The 25,769-nt window shown below is 47.0% G+C and overlaps 6 protein-coding genes across 6 annotated transcripts; 4 read left to right on the forward strand and 2 right to left on the reverse strand.

Moving 5' to 3' along the window:
* Positions 1 to 1,636: 1,636 nt before the first annotated feature.
* On the forward strand, positions 1,637 to 3,803 carry ABOM_001699 (uncharacterized protein; the record flags this gene model as incomplete). Its single annotated transcript, XM_022528829.1, has 4 exons — positions 1,637 to 1,820; positions 1,881 to 2,302; positions 2,362 to 3,111; positions 3,168 to 3,803. The coding sequence occupies 4 exons, from the start codon at positions 1,637 to 1,639 to the stop codon at positions 3,801 to 3,803; spliced, it is 1,992 nt and encodes a 663-aa protein (XP_022393168.1).
* Positions 3,804 to 4,913: 1,110 nt separating this feature from the next.
* Positions 4,914 to 6,446, forward strand: ABOM_001700 (putative alpha-1,3-mannosyltransferase; the record flags this gene model as incomplete). The annotated part of the gene is made up of 1 exon (XM_022528830.1): positions 4,914 to 6,446. The coding sequence occupies one exon, from the start codon at positions 4,914 to 4,916 to the stop codon at positions 6,444 to 6,446; it is 1,533 nt and encodes a 510-aa protein (XP_022393167.1).
* A 5,544-nt stretch (positions 6,447 to 11,990) lies between these two features.
* ABOM_001701 (uncharacterized protein) lies at positions 11,991 to 13,014 on the forward strand (the record flags this gene model as incomplete). Its single annotated transcript, XM_022528831.1, has 6 exons — positions 11,991 to 12,283; positions 12,345 to 12,400; positions 12,454 to 12,513; positions 12,574 to 12,645; positions 12,708 to 12,791; positions 12,848 to 13,014. 6 exons carry the CDS (start codon positions 11,991 to 11,993, stop codon positions 13,012 to 13,014), a joined length of 732 nt encoding a protein of 243 aa, XP_022393166.1.
* Positions 13,015 to 13,897: 883 nt separating this feature from the next.
* ABOM_001702 (uncharacterized protein) lies at positions 13,898 to 14,709 on the forward strand (the record flags this gene model as incomplete). Its single annotated transcript, XM_022528832.1, has 2 exons — positions 13,898 to 14,486; positions 14,564 to 14,709. The coding sequence occupies 2 exons, from the start codon at positions 13,898 to 13,900 to the stop codon at positions 14,707 to 14,709; spliced, it is 735 nt and encodes a 244-aa protein (XP_022393165.1).
* Positions 14,710 to 15,626: 917 nt separating this feature from the next.
* On the reverse strand, positions 15,627 to 21,440 carry ABOM_001703 (uncharacterized protein; the record flags this gene model as incomplete). The annotated part of the gene is made up of 5 exons (XM_022528833.1): positions 15,627 to 16,451; positions 16,506 to 17,198; positions 18,224 to 19,712; positions 19,762 to 20,905; positions 20,960 to 21,440. 5 exons carry the CDS (start codon positions 21,438 to 21,440, stop codon positions 15,627 to 15,629), a joined length of 4,632 nt encoding a protein of 1,543 aa, XP_022393164.1.
* A 1,822-nt stretch (positions 21,441 to 23,262) lies between these two features.
* ABOM_001704 (uncharacterized protein) lies at positions 23,263 to 25,091 on the reverse strand (the record flags this gene model as incomplete). Its single annotated transcript, XM_022528834.1, has 2 exons — positions 23,263 to 24,579; positions 24,849 to 25,091. 2 exons carry the CDS (start codon positions 25,089 to 25,091, stop codon positions 23,263 to 23,265), a joined length of 1,560 nt encoding a protein of 519 aa, XP_022393198.1.
* Between the last annotated feature and the right edge of the window lie 678 nt (positions 25,092 to 25,769).

Consider the following 25,769-nt stretch of genomic DNA (forward strand, 5'->3'; position numbering starts at 1 on the left):
CACGGCTAAATTAGAACAACAAACAAACGAGTGTTATATGGATGAGCAGAACCTGAGATGGCTAGACCGTCTGGATATATATGGCTATGAATATGCTCCTTAAGATTAACCATAATTGTATACTTGAAACCGCCTGAAACAGAGAGTGGGCCTATTTAGATTCATGGCTAATTTTCGGAAATGAACCCAAAGGCAAAACTAAATTTAAGCTACATATAATGTTGATTAAAACGGTAGTTGATTGACTTACCATCAGTCATGATAATTAATGGTTAATCAGTCCGAAGTATATCTCCCGTTGATGTCTCGACAGCAAAAGGATGAAGAAAGACTCGGCCCGGAAATTAAATACCAAGCTCCGGGTAATACCGAGCAAACCGGCAAAAGTCTGGGGCTGGAATCTCCCCAGAACAATCTGAACTATAGTGAGGGTATCGCAAAGGCGCCAGCTATAGCACAGATAAATGCACTTGGTAGTCCTCACGATGCTGGATAGTGTAGTGTTAGCAAAATATATTTCAGATCGTGGGGACCAATAAAGCACAGACTCTATCTTTACATGTGATGATACTATCCAAATATATAGTTCGGATTTGTGGAGCAGTGCGCTCTAATACGAGTAACAAGCATAAAATTATTCAGCTTCATTCAGAACAGTCATCGTTATGTTACCGTCTAAACATGCACATATCATGCATTCCAAGTGACACATTTGACTCTGTAGCTTATGCTCTATTATAGAAAGCTGGGTGTTGGGCCGGAAGGACGTTGGAACGGGAAAGTAGATACCTCAGGCAGAAAGTGGATCATGATCATTCCCGGCGCGTACACATAAAAAGGGTTCCGTACTTCCTGGTGAAAAGAAATGAACTCAATATGCTTTATCAACTAAAGCTGACCCTGGGCTCTACAACAGTATAACCCCCAGTAGATCTGTTGGCTCTATGATCCATTCTCCACATAGGATTCTAATTTTCTAATCTGTGCTAGGGCATCACACGTGACTGATATCTCCACTTTTCTGGAGCCTAACGCCATTACTACTACGGACTAGAGACTAAGCAGATCAACATCGATCAGGTTGTTAAGCGCTGAGCTCAGGTCCTGATCAGCGTTATGCTCCAATAGGTGAGCACTACCAAGCAGACAAGTGTTTTTTGAGGTCGGGCCTCTCAATGTAACGGTGCTATCAGTATTTTTGGCCAATAGCGTAGAACGACAAATTCATATATAGAGTTGAGCGGCTACTTAGCACTGCCATGGACAGAAAAAAAACATGGAGGTGCTGATAACTAGCCGCTCTATATGAGTTTCAACATCCAGTAGAATGTGCTCGTACCTTGGCCATGCCAATGTATGTTTGTCACGAACGCCGAGTGTAGGCTCTGACAACTAAAGCGGCAAAAGATCAGCAAATGGCCCCCAAGTCTAGCGTCTCAGCCCACTTCACTATGTCTGTTTGCAGTCTAGAAAGCGGCTGCAGTGACAGGTTGGTTACCCGGAAATTAAAGACCCCGGCGGCTAAATCTCAACATCATGCTTGAAAAAGGGCTGAGGGATACTCTCAGGTCTGTCGCGTTTGAACCAAACCTGAACACTGGCAATACCCTCAGGTACCTAATCTCTCTCACCGGGTATGTGGTTTCGTTATAAACCTACAAATACAGCGGACCGACTTCCCCTGGGGAAATACCCATCTCAATCGGAGACACCGATCGTAACACACGACTTGGATGATCCCACGCAGTATCAGGAGCAAGTCAGTCAATGGGGTATCGGGTGGAAAACCACACTCATCCTCTGTGGCAGTTTTTCCTTAGGTGCGGGAACACTGGGCACATGGACTTAAGTCTCTGGAAGATACTGACACTTACCCGCAGCACTGGCACTAGCTATTACTCATGTAGTAGTCTTCCGATATCTCGACGGAAAGTTTGAAGATGATCCAAACATCCCGTCACAAACCTATGTCACGGCAGCCTCAACTATTGTGGCGAACGTGATCAGCTTCTGCATTCGCATCTGCCTGGCAGCGGCGTTTACTCAATATTTCTGGCATCTTGTCCGGATTTCTCCCATGCGGCTTGAAACTTTGGAATTTCTCTACACTATGAGAGGAAGCCCAATGTCATTCTTTTCCTTAACTGTGCTTCAAAAGGGGTGGCTACTAGCTATCATTACAATGGTCCTCTGGGCCGTTCCTGTCGCTATGAGTTTTCCATCAAGCTCAATGACTGTCAGAAGTATGACGAGGACGCATGAGGTATCCCAGACACAGGTACCAGGTATGAATCTTTCAGAGGTTAGTACTGGCAATCTACGTATTAAACTTAGTCTAATCGTACATTCTGTGCAATATAGACCTGGGACGGTAACACCACAGCTATCACGGATAAGGCATTAGCCTTGTTTGTGCCGAATAATTGGAGAGACCGGAATGATACTGATTACGTTGAGGTACTCCGCGCTGATCAGTTCAGCCTTGTAAATATGGGGATCGAGATTAAGCCTGTTATTTACCAGCTGGCTACAGACACCATTGTGAATGGCGGACCAAAGACAATGAGCTCACCTTGTGGACTGAATTGCTCTTACGAGCTTTCCTTCGATGGGCCATACCTGAGCTGCAACAGTACTGATGTTGAAAAGGTCAGTCCGCCGTACAACGTCAGTAGTGTCTGGCTCTCTGCGCTGGAAAGCAACTGGACTGAAACACCAGGCGCGAACCCAAGGGTTATTCCTTTGAAGAGCTTTCAAATGAAGAATGCAGAGGTATATGACTGGGTTCGGAATGATTCCGCGGGCACCGCTCAATTTGAATACGTGTCACATGTACTGACATGTCGCCCTCGCCGGGCGAAATACCATGTCGTCCAGAGATTTGGTAACGGCGAACAGTCATCCACCGTCACTATAAGTGATGTGCGTAACTTGGTGGAAATGGATGAGAAATTCTATTTCTCCAAGAATAATATGACCCAAGCTGTTGTTGACACAATTCGTGATCGTAATATAATGACACTAATTATGGCAATGACCAAAGGAATATCTGGAAAAGTATGGGCGATGGTGTATGGTGTGGATTCACTCGAACCGATATCACAGGAGGCGGTATTTTCAACGCAACGCATGTGCCAATATTCCCCAAGAGTGTACCTGTCCCTTAGCTGACTGGATCAACAGTGGTCAAAGACAATATCCTCGTCCAATCTACCCGTCTCTTTAATGGATACAGTGATACTTGGGAAGGAACTCTCACTACGTGGTACAGCTTATTTACTGTAAACGAAGAGATCCTTAACTCGATGCTGGCGAACATCACCCTTAGCGCAATCAACCATTTCCAGCTCTGGCCGACTTTGACCAACGTGACTCGACAGGATCTACGTACACAATATGTGTGGTCTCGGCCGCTGAACCTTCTTCTGCCGTATTTCCTCTCCTTAGGGGTTGCTCTGCCGTTGGCAGCCTTGGGCTATTGGTCGCTGCGCAAAAACGGTGTACCAGCCACAGATAATGGCTTCCTACAAGTTGTAATGTCTACACGGGGAAACCATAAACTTGATCAGCTAGCGATGGGAGGTTGCTTGGGAGGAAACCATAACGAGTCCGCTGAACTCAAAAACCTCGAGGTTCAGTTTGGAGAGCTGGTTCAACCGGATAGATCCAGGTTGGACATGGAGCCAAACCATCCCGGATACCACACAACAGATGTCAGATTGGCTGGGTTTGCACCCAAAGATGAAGTTGCTCCCCTCGTGGTTGGAAAACGATATGGGAAGCTGTCTGGAGACCGAGGGTGACTAGCGCGCCCTTAAGCCCAAGCCTGGTCAGGATGACGTCGACTGTATATACGCTATTCTCTCTATGTAAGTCAAAAATTAGAAGTGAATATACCTGTACAAACGTTTCCTTTCACCTATATGTCTCTCACAGTCACCTGCTCTAATGCAACCTTGAAATACCACGTAATCTTTTGAATGCGTCTTTCTATCACCTGACAGATGCTTCCGGTCCAGCCCTATGGAACATCTCATCTCTTGGCATCCGGGTATGATTTCCGAGCAGATCAACTGCCCAGCTTCAGAAAAGTCCTCCCCAGCATTGGGTAAAGGAAGTTGCGTAGTTAACTAACTATCAATCTAGGATTAGTAATTGCCTTAACTAAGATACGAACCGCCTTCTAGCCCCCATATCCCGGAGGTTCGAGGCGCAGCAGCTGTCTCATTATCCACAATTATCTAATGATTGACATCGTAATTACCCGATCCCTATGCCAAATCAGGTATAGCGGGAATGGGTTAAACGAATTAAACCCCCAAGAGATCAGCCGACAAAAAATTTGCATCCCGTATCCCGGAAAGCTTGGATACATGAAGAAAACAGACTGCGTTACAAAATAGCCACAGAAAATCATAGCACATCAAGTGGACGGTGATAGTGGCATGCACGGGGCTGAGGCCCTATCGCTGATAATTCAATGTATTTTAGTACTCTGTGAATGCACTGTGTATGCCGGAGTAGGCCAGGATCGACATCTTTCAAGAACGGTGGATTCTAGTTGCCACTATCTAAGAAGCTAATGGCCGCCCTCCACGGCCTGCGCCAATGATATAGGGCTGGAATCCACTGCCGATATGGTAACATTGCGTACCATCAGGCTTGTTGTCAGCCTCTGGTGTAATTTTGGCTAACCCGTGGTTCCCCCTGACCATGACCAGAATCGTTCAGTTAAGACAGTGTCACTTCCCATCAACCTAAAAATGATCAACATCTTTGTTTCTCACTGCGCCAGGCTGGCAGCAAGCTTTCCGCGTAAGCCCCGTGTATCCTTACACTTCACTGTCAATGGTTCCACACAACAGGTTTTGATTTAAGTTCCTTTGAATCCCACACGCCGCCTCTCGCGTAACATGATATCCATTCTGGCCCCGCGAAGCCTTCGACCGGCCTGGATTGTAATCACTGCGATTGCGGCGGCAGCAGTACTCTCTTTATTCCTCTTATACACACCCCGACTACAGACCACTACCTCGAGAGTAGTAGCGCCCGATCCCGTAAACCATATTGTGACTGACCCAAGCTATGTGGATAATAGCACCACGGAAAATGTCAGCCCCGTCATTGCTGATGGCGGTTTGATCGACCATCTTGCGCAATACTTTATTGACTATCCGCTCCAACCACCATACAAAGAGCAGTTCGGCGAGTTGGGCCAGCGAAGTCGAGTCTTGCGCGACTGGATGACGCTAGCTGATCAGTCACCAGAGTCCACGACCAGGGATTTGTTGTTGAACGCTGCGGAGAAGGTTGCCGTCTCTTTATACCCCTTTCTCGATAAGTCTAAGGGGCAAAATACCACTCATAAACCTGTAGCGGATCTCCGGGCGTCCTTTGAGCCAGGCTCAGCCGGTGTGGTCATCCCGACCAGCAATAAAACTCTCCGCTTCGCGGCCCACCTCATTGGTACTCTGCGCTCGGTTCTAAATTCAACTCTACCGATTCAAATCGTCTATGCCGGTGATGAGGATCTCGGCTCGGATGACAGGGCGCTTTTATCAAAGGTTGTGGAGTCGGGCCCTCCACTCGAGTTTCTCGACATTCTTACCGTCTTCGACGACTCAACAATCCAGCTGCAGACGGGTGGTTGGGCCATTAAGGTCTTTGCAGCCTTGGGCTCGCGCTTTGAACGAGTTATTTTAGCCGACGCCGACGCCGTGTTTTTCCAGCCCCCAGAAGTCCTGCTTGACCATGAGGCATTTATTCGCACCGGGGCTCTATTGTTCCACGACCGACTCCTCTGGAAAGATGTGTTTCCTGAGCGCAACGAGTGGTACAGGAGTCAAATTCGGCAACCAAGTGCGGCGTTAGATAAGTCCCTCGTCTGGACGCAGAATTATGCCGAAGAGGGCGATTCCGGCCTAGTCGTCCTCGATAAGAGCCGGAATGATATTTTAGTCGGACTGTTCCATATTTGCTGGCAGAATTCGCATGATGTGCGCGAGGAGGTTACATATAAGATAACCTATGGAGACAAGGAGACATGGTGGCTTGGACTTGAGCTGACAGGTGCTTCTTATGAGTTCTCGGGACACTACGGCGGGATCGTTGGCTGGGACCAGGTGGATAGTAGGGGCAGGCACAAGGTGTGCAGCTTCGTCATTGCTCATGTTGATGCAAAGGATAAACTCCTGTGGTATAATGGGAGTTTGCTGAAGAACAAGGGGAAAAGTAGTATGACGAATGAGTATGAAGTCCCCACACACTGGATGATTGATGCCGAATGGGAAAAGGGTGCTCGTAAACAGGATATGAGCTGTATGAAGGGAGGTGAAGTGAGGAACATGACTCACTATGAGTTCTCCATTATGGAACGATCAATCCAGTTGGCTAGAAGTCTCGATGCTATGATATACCCTGTGTCAAACGGAACCGAAAAGACATGAGCCTTCCATAGCTCAATGGTACCTAAACCCGCTTCGAACTACGGACAAATACTTGAAGAACACTTACCAGGTTGTGAGACATCCAACGAGTATTTTGCGTGGTCTTTCTCAGCCCGAATAAGATATCTACAACGCAAATATCCATCAGTGAATCTGGTCTCTAAGGGATATCGGTGACTCCAGTTTCACCGACACGATTTAGTCCTTCTAGGATCGCTCACATACCAAAATAACAAATGCGGATTATCCGATGAATCCTGGCTCAACTGCGCCATGTGACTCTGAACATGTACATATACTTATAAAAATACCCACATAGCTTAAGTGCCGGCCACACACTTCGAGCCATTACCGCAAAAGCGTTTGACACCTCTTTTCTCTCTTCTGTTTGTGTAAATTTCCGTGTCAGCAGAACAAGGTATAGAACAGTCTGAACTTCAGAACAACGTCAAGACTTCCATCGGAAGCCTCTCCAGACACAACAGAAACCATCCCCAGCGCGTTCGCATCTGTCTTGGGCGTAGGAACAGTAGTTGTGACACCCACCACCAGTATCAGAACAAACAAGATGCGTTGCATAGTTTACGGGGGTGGGTAGATTAGGGACTTGGAACCAAGTTGTACCGGGTAGAGATAGTAAGACTGAACCTAAGAAACTGATGATGTGCTCAGTGCGTTGATATGCAGCTTCTTTCCTAAAGCTCAAATGGAAGGTTTGAAGCAGTGAATCATGAATGTTGTAACCCAGAGCGATAAATATTAGAGCCAATAGTCCTCCCTTCTTTGTCTTCAATACTGTGTACTACCGCTTGCGGTGATACGACCGTAGTTTCAAATCTGCAGTTCAAAACCTCTCCAATGGTGTCGCTCATGGCGGCTTTCATACCGACTGCGGTGGGTATTATTTATTTGTAAAACTATGCTTTATGAAAACTAGCACGAGGCCTATCCCGCCTGTACGGTTTATCGAGGCGCCCCTAATACTCAAAAGCCTGGAGACGTAGCTGAGCTCCGCACTCCATGTGTATGAACCATAGAACGCCTTCTATGCCTAACAAAAGGATCTATGTTCAAGTCAGCGCCCTAGCTCATGCTATTTACAAGTCGCACGTATCGTCTGATAATCAATCAACATTATTGCAGGGTTAATATGAACGGCCAGTGCTACCGAGAGCCTCATTCATTGAAGCCTTACTCGTCAATTTGATTGCCCACATTTTGCATGGACTGATGTCTCCCTGTCCTCTTCGAGTACCGCTATGATACAGTGATTGGTGGCTCTGGCCTAGCTAATCGCAAGAAGAGTATAGATAAATACAAGTTAAATATGCGAAAGTTTCAGGAGAAGACCTATAAGGTTTGGGTAAACGCGATTAAAAAGTTCTCGTAAGCGCCCATGGATTGGCTTAACTCCTATTCGCATGTTCGGCTTGATCATTATTAGGTATGCCGAGAGTAAGCTACCGGCATTATGGAAAGCCGAGAGAACAAAGAAAGGACCACCGTAACTCTCCAAGCCAACTGGCAGAGTAACCAGGGCGGCTATAGAAAGTTAAAAGTTGATAGACGGTCGGATTGTACTGGAGTACCATGTGGTCCAATCTCAGACGGCTTCCAAGAATGTACTCGCGCGTTGAAACTCGCTATGACCCCCTGTCAGCAAGTAGACTCCCGATGGACCTGTGTGCCGGGCTTTCTGCGCAACCATTAGGCATAGAATTGTATTGCGTCTCTCAACAAAGTCTCTATCTTCCGACAGCGAGCAGTTGTACTTGATGAATAAACTGCAAGATCATGTAGGGATAGTTTGCGCTCTAACGATGAAATGACGCTAGCCATACCATAGACGGACTGGTCTTGCCATGAGGCTGGCAAACCTAATCAGTAAATAATCTTTCACGATGCAAATATCCTGTGGAGCAACGCACAGATATCACTGCCTATCGCGTGTCGCTAAGGAAATAAGTAAATAAACAATAAAGAAGTGCGTCTAAAGATCGATATCCTCTCTGGTCGAACCTATAGCTCCTATCAAATACCTCATCACCTAGCTTCCCTGTCCAGTATGGGGCCTTTTACTTTTTTCCTTCATTCATGAGTTGCTGACGGTTCATCATGGAGATTGCTTTTTCTCAGTTGTCCTTCATCGACGAAGTAAGACAAGAAATGTCAAAGCTCTGCTACGTGGCCACGGTTTCGGACAATAAACTCTGATTAGCGAGATTTAGTGGATGTATGTACTACCAATGGCGCTAAGTCCGGTAAAGTATAGGGAGGAAGTATACCCATCAGCCGAAGAGGTCAAAACACACCAGACGAAAATATTGTTGGCTTGTTGTTGTCCTTCGAATGGCGGCCTAAACTGTGGTACGCTTTGGATCCTGTAATGGGGTAAACACAGAGCAATGAAAGTCATAGGTTCTTAGCCTTGCTCTGTAGGATTCTTGTAACTCCACATGGGGCCCCCACCAAGCGTCCCACCGGGCTCTCTACATGTATCGTGGCTAATCTGCTATCGTCATCCTCTCACCGCTGGTTTACGAGTCATGCGCTGGAAGGGCTCAAATAATAATTTCCAATCCCGTACCTATCCCAGAGCTGCTACACCCGGATTCATTGTGAAGGTATTTGTATGGCTATGGTTTAGCCCCTGCTTAGAGGTTTAATGTTCAGCATGTAAGAATTATATGGATGAGTGTAATAGAGAGCAAGGTTTTGTGGGGTCCAAAAGCTATGTAGCCTCACTTGTCCTAGTAATATTCATACTTCCTTGGATCAGGCACAACATTAAAGTTTCTGTGCCTCGTATCAACGGCATCCGAGCCATTGTCAGATAGACCCAGAGTACGTATGCTCTACAGCTGCAGTGCTGCTGCATGCCGTTCTTTCGTAATAAAAATAGGCAATGAATCAGGAACCGTGACGCTAGCATATGTTGAACTCACGCGACGGTCGTGTGCGGAGGACATGTCTGCAACCCTTGGGCCAATTCCGCTCCGAGCAAGACCAGCAGTCTCTATTTTATGAAACATAAAGGATAAAATCAAAGATCCATTAAGTTTGTAGGTACTTGTAGCGAAGTTGCACCAGCCAATAGCAGTCATGCAGAGCTTAAAGCCGGTCTGATAGTCCCGAAAAGTGTCTACCTTCTGCTAAGGAAGCTCCCCCCAGCACCTTCATTTGTTCATTTTGAGTGCTTGAGATGTCTCTCTGGTGAAAACCTCGAAAGAAGCGCAAGCCCCTGAACTGTATCTCCCATTCGCCTCATTTTTGGGAATATAAAGAGGCAGCTTGTATCCGTACGCAAGACATCCACACTTGCTTCTGTGCCAGCTTCCAATTTCTTCCTGCAAGCAAATGAACGCTATTTCAATCAGACATCAATCTATTTGCAACATGCAGCATGTTATGTTTATCCTGATTATGGTGGTTGGAGTAGCCATTGCTGCTCCAGTCCCTTCTACACACAGCACTGAGGGCGTTGCTGGTGATAATATGGCAATATTCGCGGAACTTCCAAGGTAATCATGCTGGCAGAGATGTACTGCCCGTGAAAATGCATAGCTGACTAGCAGCAGCGACTCCCCCATTCCACAATAGACAAAATCTACACGACTAGCCCGTTTGTTTAGAAGTTCGTCTGGTTGCTTCAGTGGGAGGCTGAGAAATGGGGGTATTTGGTGTCCAAACGACAGTGGAGCTTACGTGAAGAGATTTATCGCTGACTCCTTTGTCGAAAACACTCATAAGGCTAGCATCTGCTTCAAAGTGTCCATCAATATGTGTATAAAACCGCTGTGCTGGTCATAGCATACTGGGAAATAGCCAGACGTCCCTTGCACTACGGAGACGAACCTTGATGAAGTTTTGTATTTAGCCACTCGTTATTGCTATATGTTTATCAAGTCTGCTTTCTGATCTACTAAAGCGACTTTTTTCCAAGCACTTCGAGAAATAGCTTCTCTTGCGCTCAATTGAATAGGAATAAAAGCTCAGTAGAGTCAAAGAATATGGAAGTAAGCGTACCGGTCATGATTGCGCTCATTGTCGGGATTACAGTGGTTGCCTCGACATCTTGCCGATCCAGAAATAAAACCACATTGAAAGACAGAGCTAGTGGTGTCGCGATAATAGTTAAGCAAGGTTCATATATCTAAAACTAGTGCTATAACCTGCGGTTGCCTTCGTTCTGGTTACACCCCAGTCGCAAAAGGAAGCTCTGGACTAATATAAAAACATTCCTAGGCAATCTCATTGCCAGGCGGGAGGGCTATGATTTCTTAACGCGAATCCTTACCTTATTATAGTAAAAAATGTGGCCGAAAGTGCGCATCTCGGACCTCTTCCCTTTCGTGAAACCCCTAGATGAAGTAGCTTATAAGGCTATGAGTGGGAAAATTATCTTCTAAATTACAACTGCTTAGGAAATCTGCGTCTTAGAAAGGTTTAACTCCTCCTCGATAACACCTTATTATGTTGATTTATCCGGACATCCGATGTCAGCTGAAAGTATGACCGGCTTTCTGAGGAACCTGTTGTATTAGCAATTAAGCCCAAGGAGGTTGGCTTTAGCCTTGGACTTAGCCATGGCCTAAGAAAGCCCTACCAAAAGCTCCCATAGGCACGTTACCTAAACTATGGACTATGAATATTACTTAATTTCGCCCGAATTGTCCCTGCTGTTTTCAAATTGAATCCAACAACATGGGGTGCTATATGTTCAAATGTAGAATATGCGTAGTTACGAGTCAAGGCATCCAGGGAAATAGACCGTCAGAAGTTTGATTAGTATGCCGTATAGGAATAACCTCTGCTATGTATTGTGAAATCCCCTATTTATTCTTAGTCATATCATAGCTCTATCCCCTTATGAGTAAAACGGTGGTAGCCGAAAATAATTCGAGCTACAAGCCTTGGCTGTGGCTATTTTCCTTATTCAGAGGTAGCACATATCTCTACTTGATCTTGATTTGGAAAGCTCAGCCCTATTTATACGAAATATGGCCTGACTATAGCTGACCTAACACTCAGATGCCTAAAATACAACCAGTATCTTTTAATTATATGCAAAGACGGCATACGTAAAAGGAGACCAAGGTGTCAGCTCTGTCAATGTCCCGTCATCTGGACACATGTATTCCCATGCTATCTGAATTTTCTCTCCTTTTGGAAGGCTCGGCCTTGCGTGCGTAAAGGAGTTCTCACTCCGGTATCACTAAGCTCACTATGTTGTTTCAGGTTAAAACAAGCTTGTTTTTTATCCCGAAGCTTAGCCCTGCAGAGGAATAATTACGATAGCGGGCACTATAGGTAAAACGGGCTCCACCTTGCTCCTGACTTAATATGCCGATAAATTATCCGGCAATCAAATTATCCAAATAGGATGCTCAGGCTTGAAAGTATTTACAGGCACTCATTCCATTCATTATGCAGTGTCCCCAGTCATTGTTCACTCTTTCCTTCTACTATATTTCATTCATTTCCCAACGCGACCGGTTCGCGATACCTTAGTCAATTTCTCGCTGTTTCCCAATTGCTCCCAAAATGCGTCCCGCCTACGCCGCCGTTCCTTTGGCTCTTGCCTTGCGCGCTGCCGCTACTACCAAGGACTCCTGGGCCTTCGGTAACGGATTCTACTCCGGTCCCGCAACCAACGCCCACATCACCAAGGCGACCTGGTCTCTTGTACCACCAACTGTTCCCCAAGGTGTTGAGGTCCAGGACTCCAGCGACCAAGTCTGGGTCTCTATTTGGATCGGTCTTCAACATACCAATGGTGATGACAGCTCCTACCTGTACCAGCCTTTGCTGAACTGGTCTCCTGACCAGGAGTCTCAGTGTGTACCCCTTGGGAACCGGGATATAGGAGTATAAATAAGAAGACTGACATGGTATTAGGGGATGTCCTGCTACGGCTGAGGAGTGGTGTGTTGCTGCTAGCACTTATACCCCTAGTTAGTATCTCGTCATTGCCTTACTCGATTGCGATGCTTACAGATGATGATAGACGGTCAGAACGGCCAGGCCTACGTTACTATTCCTACCGGCACCCAGGTTGATTTTGAGGGTAAGTCTTGAGCCCTTAATGAAGATTACTCATCTCCTGCAAAATACTAACACTACGCAGTTACCGTTGAGAATAACAAGGTCTACCAGACCGTCACCATGGACGGAAAGGTTGTCTCCAAGGAAACTGACGGTGAGTCCTCACCTGATATATCCTGATGTCCCACATTCAAGATCTCACATAAGGAATCCCAGACCTCGACGCCGAGCTCCTCTACCTTTACTCGGGTGATGAATGCTATACCGGCTCCGGCAATTGCGGCATTCTTGAGGCCTACAGTGAGTTCTTCCAAAATGTACATTGAGATAAGAACTCAATTTATTAACACAAAAAGGCTGGAACAACATCACCATCCACCTCAGCGGCGAGGATGAGAAGTTTGGCGACACTCTCTTCCTTTACAAGGGCTCTAACTCCAGCGGTTTCACTACCTCCGACGGGGGAAAGACCTGGCACGCCGAGTCTATCAACATCGAACAGGATTCTTGGACTGGTGCCTAGATATCTTTTCGTTAAGTTGTTGCATTGGTGGGCTACTTCTTAGAGAATTTCGCTACTTGCAGAGCCTTTGTTTATATAATATTCTAGTTTGATGAGCTTGGCTCATGTATATTTTTAATCTTATACTGCTGGGGAGGTGACCCGCTTACACTAAGAGGCTGGTATATTCTCTTCATTCGTACAATTTTTCTAATACGTTGACTCCTACTGTACATCACTTGATACTCAGGGAGTGGCTATTGCTATGAAGAAATAGGAATAGCGATGTATATAGAGGATAATAAGCGAGCAAATATGAAAGATGCAAAAAGCATTCAAGTTTTGTTTGATACATATCAAGATCTACTGGTGTATGAAAAATATATGATTACCATTAGCGCGCCCTCCCGGAGTAAACCGCGACATCTTAGTCGTTATTGGACACTGCCATGTGGTTTCTCATACTCAATAGTTTGCCATTCTAAGTATTGGCAATTTATGCTTACTTATCTTTATATTGAGTTTCGGGCCGATGACTGGTAAAATCGATACTTTGGAATATTTCCAGGGTTGGCCGATGCCCTAGAAGATTTACTGATGTAAGTTACAGTCCACGCAAAGCCTAAAGTACATAGATACGACTTATGCCATAGTTCCTGGATAGTTACCAGTTGAGTAATACTCTCGAACAAGCTGTGTCAACTTGAGTCTAGTTTCACCCGACACCGCTGATCGATGCCAGCATGAAACAGTATGAAACGTCTCAAAAATGAGCCCTATAGCTGACCAGATCAGTAAAACTTTCAGAATGCATATAAAAAACGCTCCCAGCTCAAAGATTGACGGCCGATCTAGGGGTTATTTCACGTCCGTCCGCAATCCATAACATATTCGCCAATTCAAAATGTATCCCAACAACCTCCTCCTCGCATTAACCCTAACCAGCCTCGCGACAGCAAGCATAATAAAACAACGCGCAGTCTTCGTAGAATGTGACAACGCCGAAAGCGAAATGGCCCAAGCGGCAGTAACGAGCGCCGGTGAAATGGCCGCCAAAGCCGCTGCCAGCATCCGAGCCAACAACGTGACATCGCTCTTCCAGACATTCTTCAAGACAACCGACTCAACATCTACAAACCATGTCGTCGAGATACTCGAGGAGATTACCCAGGAAGCGTCACAACAAGGAAGCGGTCTTATCACCTACTCCTGCCAACCTGATAGCATTACTTGCCAATCTGGCTCGTTTACGCAGACGGGATATGCCAGTACGGACGGGTATCGAGGCCAAGTGAGCACGTGTCCTGCGTATTTCCAGCTGCCGCAGGTGTCGGATGATTGCTCTGTTCTGGATCAACGGACGTCAAGTTTACATGAGTTGTGTCATACGAAGGGGGTGCTGGGGTATGAGGTGTATGGGTATTCGAATGTGTTGGGGTTGGATTCGCAAACAGCGTTGAAGAATGCGGAGAGCTATGCCTTTTTCTCCAAGTGTATGTGTTCCTCTGTGGCACTTTTCCTTTGTGCATACGTCCATGTGTTCTATCTGGTAGCTGACTGGCAGACATAGCGGTTTACCTTGGCTGTAATGGCCAGACTGGGTCATCTGGGTCAAGCTGGGGAAGCCTAGGTGGCTCCGGCAGCACACGCAATACTGGAAGCTCTGGAAGCTCTGGAAGCTCATGGTGGAATCCGTTCGCAAACTTCGGGTTTTAGCGACACATTTCGTGGCATTATGTGACAGACTACTCATGGCGAGGTAAGTGAGATGACAGCTTGACCAGTAATTAAATGAACAATTGGACCTGATTCATGTGCCATGGGATGACAAGATATGAGCATTAGGGTCAACATTAGAAGAATCGGGTATAGCAAGTAAGGTGTATCTAATTTACCCCGCATGTAAGGGGTCCAAGTAATGTAGGTGCACTATGATAGTCGATGTTTGGGAAAGCCTCTATGATCTCATATAGAAATTGATCAAGGCAACTCTGTCGCAAAGGATGGCGGGGCCGCTAACCGCAAGGACGTGGCCTTGTTCGATAATGCATTTCTGTTCTATACAGAAACTTGTGAGAGGCCATGGTTTATGATGTCGACCACTCGGCCAAAATAAACTATTTTCAAAACCATTCTATGTTTATCTTTACAGTTGTTTGTATACATTGATTTAGTGCACGGATATCCTGTAGTTGAACAACCGGGCTCTCCAGCGATTACAGCTTTCGAGAGCCTTCAAATCACCTCGCGATCATAATTCGTGTTGCTTATCTCTGGCTTTCACGGTTTAGGAAAGTACGAGCTTGTAGTTATTAAAGACTATGTGAGGTAATAACTACTCAATATTTCTGGGCACATACAAAAGGTATTAATTGTTGTCGTGTAAAATGTTAAACTGCTAGATTGTCGCCTTCTGTGTACATATATGCTTTTAATTTATATGCTTGCTCTATGGCGGTCTCTAGATTGACGATGTCTAGACACGTGGCTTAGATTGCTTTAGACTTAGAGACAGTGAGCCAGTGCAATCATGCTGCAGAATTTCAATTCATTTCTGGTTATTTTCTGAGCTGGTATTTGGACTAGTACTGACAGATAGTAACATCTATGTGACTAGATCACCATATGGTCGCTCATGGGGTATCATCCTTGCTCAGAATATGCATCTTCAAAGACGCAAACAAGCCCTCCTGATACTTCCAGATCCTTCGTCGGCTCCGAAGGCCCTTCAATTCGGTCCAATACCGCTTAATATCCCTATACAGGAGGAACCAGTTAGTACGGCCGGGTGTAGGCATCGGCATTGTCCATTTGGTCAGATGCTCATCAACATCGATTTTATGTGTCAATACTTTCTCCTCTCCAATCTCAACTCTTGTGTCCCCTTTATTCTGCTTTATATCCTCTACAGTGACTGTCGCCCAGAAGTAGGGCTTCTCGTTGGACCACACCTCCCATAACCAAGGCATGTCCTCTTGGATCAGGCGGTACCAGAGTGAGACGTGGAGCTGGTAGAAGTGTCGTGAGACGAGACGCAGGGACGCAATGTCTTTCGTGGGGAGGCTGTTTATAATAATATTCAGTATTTCTCGTGGCAATCGGGCAAACGGGTCGGTTTTATTGTTGGTAAAAGATAGAAGGGTCGCAAATGCGCCATCTTGGGGGCTGAATGAGGGTCCAGTATCCATGGCTCGCTCTAGGATCTCCCGAAGCCTGGGCACGTAGAACGGATTCGCAGCGAGCCATTCATCGCCCTTCACGTGGACCCAGGTTTCCTTGTCGGCTTTCTGAATGGCGGGATCGGGCTCGTCATAGTACTGGCGTGGGTAGCAGTTGAGATTGTCAAAGTAGTCCACGAGATCATCGATCTCGACATGGCCAAGTCGTAGTCTGGAGAGTTTCATGTACACCCCGAAACACCATGGATGGAACGACACTGCCCTGAAGGGTTCGAACCCCTAGAATAGGCGGTTAACATCACACTACACAGCAATGAATTAGATGGACCATACATCATTGAACGGGTCCGCCGGTTCAATCCAATCATAGCCATGTCTTGCGGGAAACATATTCCCGCCCACAGTTCCAACAAACCCCATGCAGTCCACAAGTCCCGAGAGGAAATAATCGCTGTCAATTTCGCATTCCAGGTCATCTGGCGCGGACTCTTCGTCCCCGTCCCGGTGCACCAGACCTTGCCCAGTCTGGCAGCCTCGCATCTCCTCTGCAGAGATAGTGGCCCCAGAATATCCCAGGGTAGAACGACATCCCGGGCCAGCGACATGCTCAAGATAAGCCCTTCTTAAGCCAATGCGGTCTGCCTTTTCCTCCAACCGTTCGCCCATCGGTAGTGTCTGTCCGACCGTGGGGATGGGGTCGTCATCCATCTCAAAGAACAGGAATCTATATCGTGGCTCATTCTGCTGATCAATGCCATATTTTATATTCTGACTGTTGCGAACAACCCAAATACAGCCTGTCTCCGCGGTGACACAGCGGCCACAGTCATTCCCGTCGTCATCGTAATCGTCGAGGGCACAGACATACTGCTCCGGTTCTTCTGCGGACCACGCCGCTGAATAGGGCTCATCGATGGTCCGAATACGTGCAATGCCGAAGCGGATACCACATAGCGTGCACAGGAGCTGGGCAACAATATCAGTGGGAACGTCCTGTGCGCGATGAGTAACGAACCTCGGATTCTTCTAGTATGCCATTAGTCAGACTGTACACAAACGCTCAGATCTGGGTCTTACCCATCGTTTATCCTATCGCTGCAGATACAGACTGTGGTGTGTTGACAGCGGTTGATATTAGTTATACCGGCCGACGTATGATCACGGTGCTCCTTCAGCTTGGACAGATATTGCTTTCACGAGGAGCCGTAGAAATGAGATTAGACTCTTCAACACGAGCGGACTGTCGATCGATGGCGGTCTGCCTAGTCTCTGTCTGCTCATTAGTCATGGTTCCTGGCATTGCCACAAATTAACGATCTGGGGCGGATCCACTCTTTCGTATTCCTTTATTTGCTAGGATCTGCGTGAATCAACTGAGGTAAACATTATACCTTATTCTACTTAGCTATGTGAGGACTAGGCCAGAGGGCTTTGGACCGTGAGCAAGTTTAGAAACCAAGCCGCTATGAAGATATGAGCCCAAGCGTTGAAGGCCTGTTATTGATCGGCTCGGTAAGTCCAGGGAGAATGGTAGGAATCCCATCAATGGTCTAGAAATCCCTGAGTTCTGCGATAGTGTGCACATGTGGTTATGGCCCGTGACTAGACGACTTCAAGACATGACAATCTAGTCCAATCTAGTATCACCACTTCTCTTAGCAAGTATAGAAACAAACACTAGATCTATAGCCTACTATCTTGTGATGAAGTTATTGATATTAACATGGAAGAATGAAACAAAAGGAAGACATAAAAATACAATACAACGGCCCAATAACGTTGATACGAGATGACCATACTATATTGAATGGCAGCATTGGCCTCAAATGTTGTCTTTGATATTTGTAACCTCGAGCTTCGGCCATTGTACATAGACCATCTATACAATCTCGATTTACCTAGTCAGTCTTTCTAGCCAATACACAACAACCAGTGCAATTCTTGATCCCACACCACCTTTGATAGAGACCGGGGGGACCTAAGACATGGTGCACCCGACAGTGACAAGAGAGATGTGAGCTAGAGGTTTCCTGGTCATCTCTAGAAGTTACCATAATCCTACCTCCCAAATCTGGGAATAGAACAGATCCTGCTCGATCCATATCAAATATTTTTCGTCTCATATCTGGAACCAAGGTGCCAATATACCGCTCAAGGGCTCCGCGTTCGTGGCTATCCTTCGCTGCCGCCATCGCTCGGGCATCGAATCCTGGCAATTTGAATAAATACCGGTAGAAATTCAGAAGCTGCCACCTCTCCCAGCTGTTGGTTAGATCGAAACCAAAACCTACTTCACACTCGGTATCGAGATGTGTTTCATAGAAGTGGTGACACGCTCGATCTTGTTGCATTCGAAAGCAGCGGCAAAACCTCCCAGAGAGAGCATGGCTTACTCCAATCATGAGCCTGAAGACAGAGTACATCGTCCCGGAAGGCCTTTCGAGTCGGATTCCATTTTGAGCTAGGTTCGAGAGATCGATTCCATGTTCTGCCATCAGTTCTGCCATCGTGGACGTTTCATACGCGGAGACTATGTCGTCAAAGTTCGCGCTGGAAGCGCCCAACAACAGATATTTGACAGAGAGCTCCTGGCATTGTCGGAAAGACTTGCAGTAGCAGAATCCAAACTTGATCCAAGTCGAGGAGTTAATGTCCGGGACTTGCCAGATAGAGGGCTGTATGGCTACGAACAATTGGAAGACATCAACCTGCGCGGCATTTAATCTCCATTCATCTTTGTAGCTGTCGTGTAAGTCGAGCAGATCTATTGCATTGACAAATGCTGTCTCCCAAATCCTGTAACCACCCCCCTCCGTGTTGGGGATTGGGAACGGTTCTCTTCTCAGGCGTTCTAGATACCATGTTATGCAGTCGCATTGCGGTTGTCCAGGATTCTGTTGGATGCATAAATGGCAGAAGAGCTCTAGAACTTCACCAAGCCTTCCGGCCTCCTGGAACTCATTGAGGAGTCTGACCGGGGAGCAGCATGCTACTAGCACAGCATCGTAAAGACAGACGAGATAGAGAGCCTCGTACATACTCGAGCAGTTGTTAAAACCAAACCTGCAGCAGATGTAATCATCAGCAAACAGGTCGAGAAGTGAATCCTGAAGGGTTTGCTGATTGTCGCCCGTCATTGCCCTCTTCACATGTCGGACAATCAGTCTGAAGAAGTCAATGTCGTTGGGGCGTTTCGGTATCCGGCAAATGAAGACATGCCTCCCCCAATCTCGCCGTTGGCAGGTGTGGGAGCAGTACCGTGTCCAACATGCCGAGCATCTGACTCCAGCTGGTTTACGGCAATATCTGCACAGCTTTTCATTCAAGATTGCAGATGGCGGCATCTGGTCTATCAGTTCCAAGGAGCATTGCTTCCTGTCGTGATTGATTTTGTATATCTCAGCCTGGTCAATTGGCAGATGGGAGCTGACATGAGGCATACTCGGAGCCAGGAAACTGGCATATCCTGGTTTGCCAGCTACAGGTGAGAACTGAACTTGTCTGTCAGCCGCAGAGAATGCGCCCGGAACCATCAGGTTTCTGCACTTGTCAATACCAGGCAGTTCGAAAGATGCCATGGGAACCTTACCTTAAGATTGAAGGTCTTTCAGAATATACTGGTTCATCCTGCTGTTTGGCCTGCGCTGTGGATAACGCTGCCGATGATTGCTGACATAGGTTTCTGTGGGGAAGGGGGTATGGCATACCGAGCAGTTTCTGCAGCATTCCTCTCAGAAATGCAGTAAATGTGGCCATCAATGGAGCTAGCCACTCTGAGTCCTTAGCTGCCGATACATCTTGCGGTAATCCCATTCGGGGAAAGACCGTTTCATGCGTTCCACGCGCTGAGAACTTTCCGTGAAGCACACGAAACGTCTCGCAGAAGAAGCAGCATCTTTTGCTACACCCGATATAGGGGAAGACCTGACCGTAATCCTTAGAGTCGTGACTCTCAAGATAACTCATCAGCTGAATCTCTGCATGAACTGATCTGGGAATACGCAGTAGCTTTGTATAATTTTTGATCGTCCCTTCGTCTTGCAAATATGCTACCCATTTATTGTTCTGTGGCCGACATTTGAGTTCAATTAAGTCGTTCAGCGGTAACCCTTTGCCCAGAGGAGGGTAACCCTTAGTTTTTAACATGGAAGCTGGTACGGAGATGAACCTGAAGGAATTGAAGCGCTCCAGCTTGAGCCTGGATGCCAGCTCGACCAATGTCACTGCAGCATGGAAGGTTCGAGCGAGGAAGCAAAGGGCATCCCAACCCTTCTTGAAAAGCTTTTCGCTGCCATGTAGGGCTTGCTTAAGTAGATTCTTTAGGGCTAGCCGCTGTCTCTGATTTCGAATGATGGCATAAAAGCGCTTGAGGAAATCCTGTAGCTCTTCATACTGCGTGGTACCAGGTTGAGACATTCCAAAAAGCCTCTGGATGCTATCGCACACCTCCACCACCGCTTCATCCATCTCTTTGTCCGAGAGGCAGTCGAGGATTTCCCGCGACAGCTTGCGTTGTCTCCCACCGATGTTAACAATCAGACCTTCCCACTCCCTTGCCTCTGGTCTCTGAGGTACCATATGCTTAATCGCATCTGCTGCGAGTGTGCCAGGCAGTCTATATTTAGTGGCCTGCTCAAATACGTCTCGAAGTGCCGCGGAGTAATATTCAACTCGAGGTGTATTGTGCTCGAATATGAGATCAAACACCTGCGATTGATTGCTGTTCATTTGACCTAATACTAATCAGATGCCTCAGACCGACGGAAAAGCAGGAAGTAAAGACTTACTACCGTTCGAAATGGAAGATAGCAGTTCGCCTAGCCTTTCGAGGAACACTTCGTCCTCATTTTGAAGGCCCCCATTCTTGGAGCACAGAAACGTTACACGGCGAAGAGTACTGTCCTCTACCATAACTACACTCGTGACATGCTTTGCGTCAATATTTCCCTGGTTTCTCTTTCCCTTCCCATATCGGCCTGTTTTTGCTGTCTTGAACCTGGCTAGGATCTCAGCAAGGCGATCTAACGAGCGCTCCTTCAGGAGTATCAGAGCAGCGGCCGAGTCGCTGGTAGGCCCTTCATCTTCAAATTCTGCTTCATCAGAGAGTTTGTCCAGCTCTTCGCCGCCCCCCTGTTCAGGTTTTCTGGATGATGGTTTGTCGTTACCGATATCGCCATAGTCGATGCAATCCGGGGGTCGCTGGAAGATCAGGGATGTTAAAGTTGTTAGAGAGTGGGTCTCTTGATGTAACGCAGAATATTTATCCATATTATGGCCTATGTCGTAAAGCAAGCTTCATAAGTTTTATGAGTATATCGTGAAAAGGTGTTACCTGGTGGCGAGCATCAGGCTGAACGTTGGGCGCTACGACTACGACAAGGATCTGGTGTCATTAGTATCAGGCAATTGATATTATTGGTAGCGGTGAACTAGCGCCAACATAGCAAGCCGCACGAGCTGTAAAATCTTCATATGCTCGAAGTAGTTCCTATACAAGTGTCCTACTCACTTCAAACTCCTTTCCAGTGACAAAAGACCCACTGGCATATTGGTCGTTGGGCGATATATAGTGATTGCAAGTTTACATCTGATATAAGAAACAAGGTCATAACCCTGGCCGCTGTAAACGACCAGGATGTGGCTATTGTATAGTACCATTCCTCTTGTATGCCTTGGCATCTGCGTTATTCATATCCGAGTCTTCAAAATCTCTTGGACAGGGATAGAACAGAAGTTGGTAGACATTGTACCCAATTCTACGAATAAAAATTGTTCCTTGGAACATTTTAGCTTCTTTGTCGAGTCTCCAGCTGGCATTGCCACAAGCCGATACCAAGAAACGTGGACTCCATCCCGATATCGCCGTCGGAGGATATACAAGGCGCGAAATCGCTCTGCACGGCTTTTGAGTTTTCTTAGTCTGTCCATGTAAAAGGATCGATCACATCGCGATGATTGTGAGACGCACCAATAAAATAGCTTTGGATAATATTGTCAAGTTATCCATGTAGTAGCCAGGATACCGAAGAGGCTAATCGCCTTATAACACAAATTCATCAAGAGACATGCATGACCGCCGGATGTAACTCCCATCACACGCGTGCGCTGTGAGACAACTGACGAGTACGACAGTTGCACCGCGCTATTTCAACAACTTAATGTCTTGCCGATCAGCTCCATGGCTGCCGTTAACCGAGGGCTTGGAGACAGGACGGTACTTTCTCTGTTGCCAGTTCCTCATGGCATAATGCTCTACAAGAAATCCTCACCATATAGTAGGTGGGGGATAATAGTAAGATATCCGAAAGGCCAGAAGGACGGCATATTGACGAGGATGTATCACGTTGGCCAGTGCAGAGAAGGATGTGATTTCCGTCCTGGAAATGAATAACTCTGCGGTCCTGCAGGCTGTGTAATATGACATGGCTTCCTTACTGGTGTATTCAAATGCACGGCTGTTATACAACCTAACCCTAGCTGGCCTGATAGAATATTATTACCTAAGACGCAAGCTACGAGGTGTCCATAGTGGTCTTGTGACAGGCGCTGTGTACAACTGTGTAACTGTTCCGCAGTAGGCCCGTACGAGGGTTCCTCGCATCAGACATGGTATGTGTTTCTCTGTCGTAGAACATGAGCTGGTCGAATAGGTGAGCAGAGATATTCCTACGTATATGATTCGCGGATTCGAGTTCTCGACAAGCCACCTCGTATGCTACGACCCCCTAAAACAGAGGGAACTCCCGTGAAGGATTCCTTTTCCTGTTTGTTTCACTGGACGTCTGATTATCAGCTTCGTCTAGATCTTTGCCACTTTTCCTTTTGTGTGGCTTTGTGAGACTCTTAAAGTTGAAATAAGAAAGAGATTGGCGATCTCTGACCGCATGGATACTTCCCACTTGATCAAGTTATGATGCTCCCTAGGAAAGTAATCCACGATGTATTGACGATAGAAGTTTTGATTTTACCACTCATGACTCGCTAGCATCTCGTATACTATGCTAAGGATACAATTTACCGTTCGTGAAATATGGCTCTCAGTCAAAAGTAAAAAGACACCAAGGAAATGACAGAAGGCAACGACGCGTTATTACGCGCGAGTGCTCATTACGATAGAATCAATAGCCCAGACAACATGTCTCAAAACTCTCTCCTTGGGCTCCTTGGATGACCCTTTAGCACGCGGGATCACGATTCCAAGAGTGTCCTGTAAGCGAGCACTGTACACGAGATCCTGTGACGATCCCATCTCCGAATTTTCGTGATCTTGGATGTACACAACGATGTCGGGACCGACACAGCCACGCCAGAGAGATTCCATCCACTGTTGGTGAGTCATTTGCGAATAGGGGTCGTCAACAGATATCTCACAAGCAAATGCATCCACGGTTGTGAGCTGATATCTTCCGATGAGCGCAACAGGAAGTGGGTAACCTGTGTCGCGTGAGACCAGCACAGGCCCGTTTCCCAGGTCGTCACTACGCTTCGACTTGGCCCGTAGCCCTCGGTATGGGTGCTGGATATAATCGACAACTTGGGCTGAGATGGGATGCCATGCGGAGATGTTATTCAGATATTCAACTATGGGACCATATTTCCGTCGTGACATATGTCGGGGACGAGCTTCTGGTCCCTTGAAAACCCTGGTCCGGAATCCTTCCATTGGTAGGGTACTGTGAAGATAGTCGATTATAGATTTGACACTCGACGGGTCCTGTCCATCTACCGATATCACTGGACCCCGAGAGCCGCTCTTTTGAAACGCGGGATTGATGGGCGGCGAGCAATAGGCTAGCGTGCCAATCTTATTGAAAACTGAGAGTAGTTTTGCTGTGATCTCCGGGGTAGAGGTAGGACCAGTAGCTGTCAGATGCTGGCACTGAGCGTGCCCATGCTGTGAGTGCGCTCTAGGCTTGTGTGGCGTCCGTATTAATGGAGAAATGCGTAGCATGTTTTCGTCGCTGCGTTCCCCGGAAGATATATGTGTGAAAGATGTCAGGCTTTGGTCATTCCATCCCTCAGTGTTTGAAGAAGGCCCAGGCTGGAGATTATTTGTGTCCAGGCCGTTATCTTCCATTGTGTCGCTGTCACACTGAGGCTGGTGTGAAAGGGGTGCGCCCCAATGATGCGACGCCGCCATAGGGCCGCCATCAGGGAAGTCCTTCGTTCCCTGTAGAACATTTGATTGGGCAAACCTATCATTGATACTCCAAAACAAGGATGTGACAGGCGGCAATGACGTAGGCGGACATGTTCTGTTTTGAACCGCCGACGCGATCCTCAGATCTTGCACTGGGCTATCATATCCTTGAGCTGGGCTTCCCCTACGGGTGTCGCCGTCTTCATCCTGCCTCTGGGTGTGACGCTCATCCCCCGAACAGCATTGGCAGTCCATGTTCTTTGGAACCTTGAGTTCATCAGTATTGAATTATCATAAAGCTCATGTAACACATAGTAGATGGCAAGACTTGCCTCGCCCAATATCGGCCACTGATTCCGTTCCGCCTGGGAAAGCTGCTTCCACTGTTCCTCTACGATCCTGGTTATAGCCGGTGGTAGAAGTCCCGGGTTTGCCGCCGCTGCAGCAGGTAGGTAAAATTGACAGTAGTGGGCAAAGGCTATGTTTGGCTGTTACCGAACTGCATCCCACAGTGGAAGGGTGGGTGTCTAGGATACATTCGAGCAGACGCTCTCAAGGCGGTTGAAAGTCAACCGACAGGTCCACATGGGGTCGTTGAGTGTAAATGGAAACGCACCTTCTGATCTGAGGTCAATCTGCATTTCCTCAGAGGAAGCTTTGAAAACAGCACTGTTCTTTGGCCGATACTGAACAGGGCCACTAGTCGACTGAGCATGGTCGACTGAAGGGGTCTCACTGTCCCAAGTATCAGGTCTGGGGAGGATCCGATGATAAGACATCTTCATAGAAACCGTTTGAGTTTTTCTTTCCTCCCTTTGTTTCCAAGCACGTAGAGGTAAAGAGTTGAGGAGAGGCAACGGGTAATATAACGCTAACGACACCACTGACAAGCTGAGCAATGCCATTAGCATTCAATTCTGCCCTCGGTGGGGGTGCGCGTTTAAAGTGCCTGCAACTGTCGTTTTCCTACGTCGTTTGCCACTTTCACCATATATTCCTCTCGTTCAGCGGTGAAGATCGCTGCCTGAACAATCTAGTGTTGTAACACCAACCGCACAAACGAAGGAAATCAATATTAGTGGCAGAATCACTCTCCGGAATTCCCAGACATCGCCGTAGCGTATGGGATGCGAGGAGCTGGGCCGGGTTGGGTTGTACACATTCATGGCCCGAAGATCAGAGGTCCGACGCGCGTAAAGCAGATACACTTGACTATTAGAATGCTGCATAGCCCTGTCTTAGATTTGGATGAGTAGACTGCCTCATTGTCTCATGCCTAGCCGCTTAGGCCTTCGTGCGATGTTCGGCAGTTGCGTCTAAGAAGATCCAATACTCTATGATCAAAATGAGATTGTCTTTTCATCGCTTATGGCACAGAGGGGATTTTTGTATCAGCTAGTTGAACCGAAATCTGAGCCGGCATGGTCTGTGATTTAAAAAGCTCGCTACGAGCCAAG

The sequence above is a fragment of the Aspergillus bombycis genome, assembly GCF_001792695.1.
Source record: "Aspergillus bombycis strain NRRL26010 chromosome Unknown contig00008, whole genome shotgun sequence".
NCBI lineage: Eukaryota > Fungi > Ascomycota > Eurotiomycetes > Eurotiales > Aspergillaceae > Aspergillus > Aspergillus bombycis.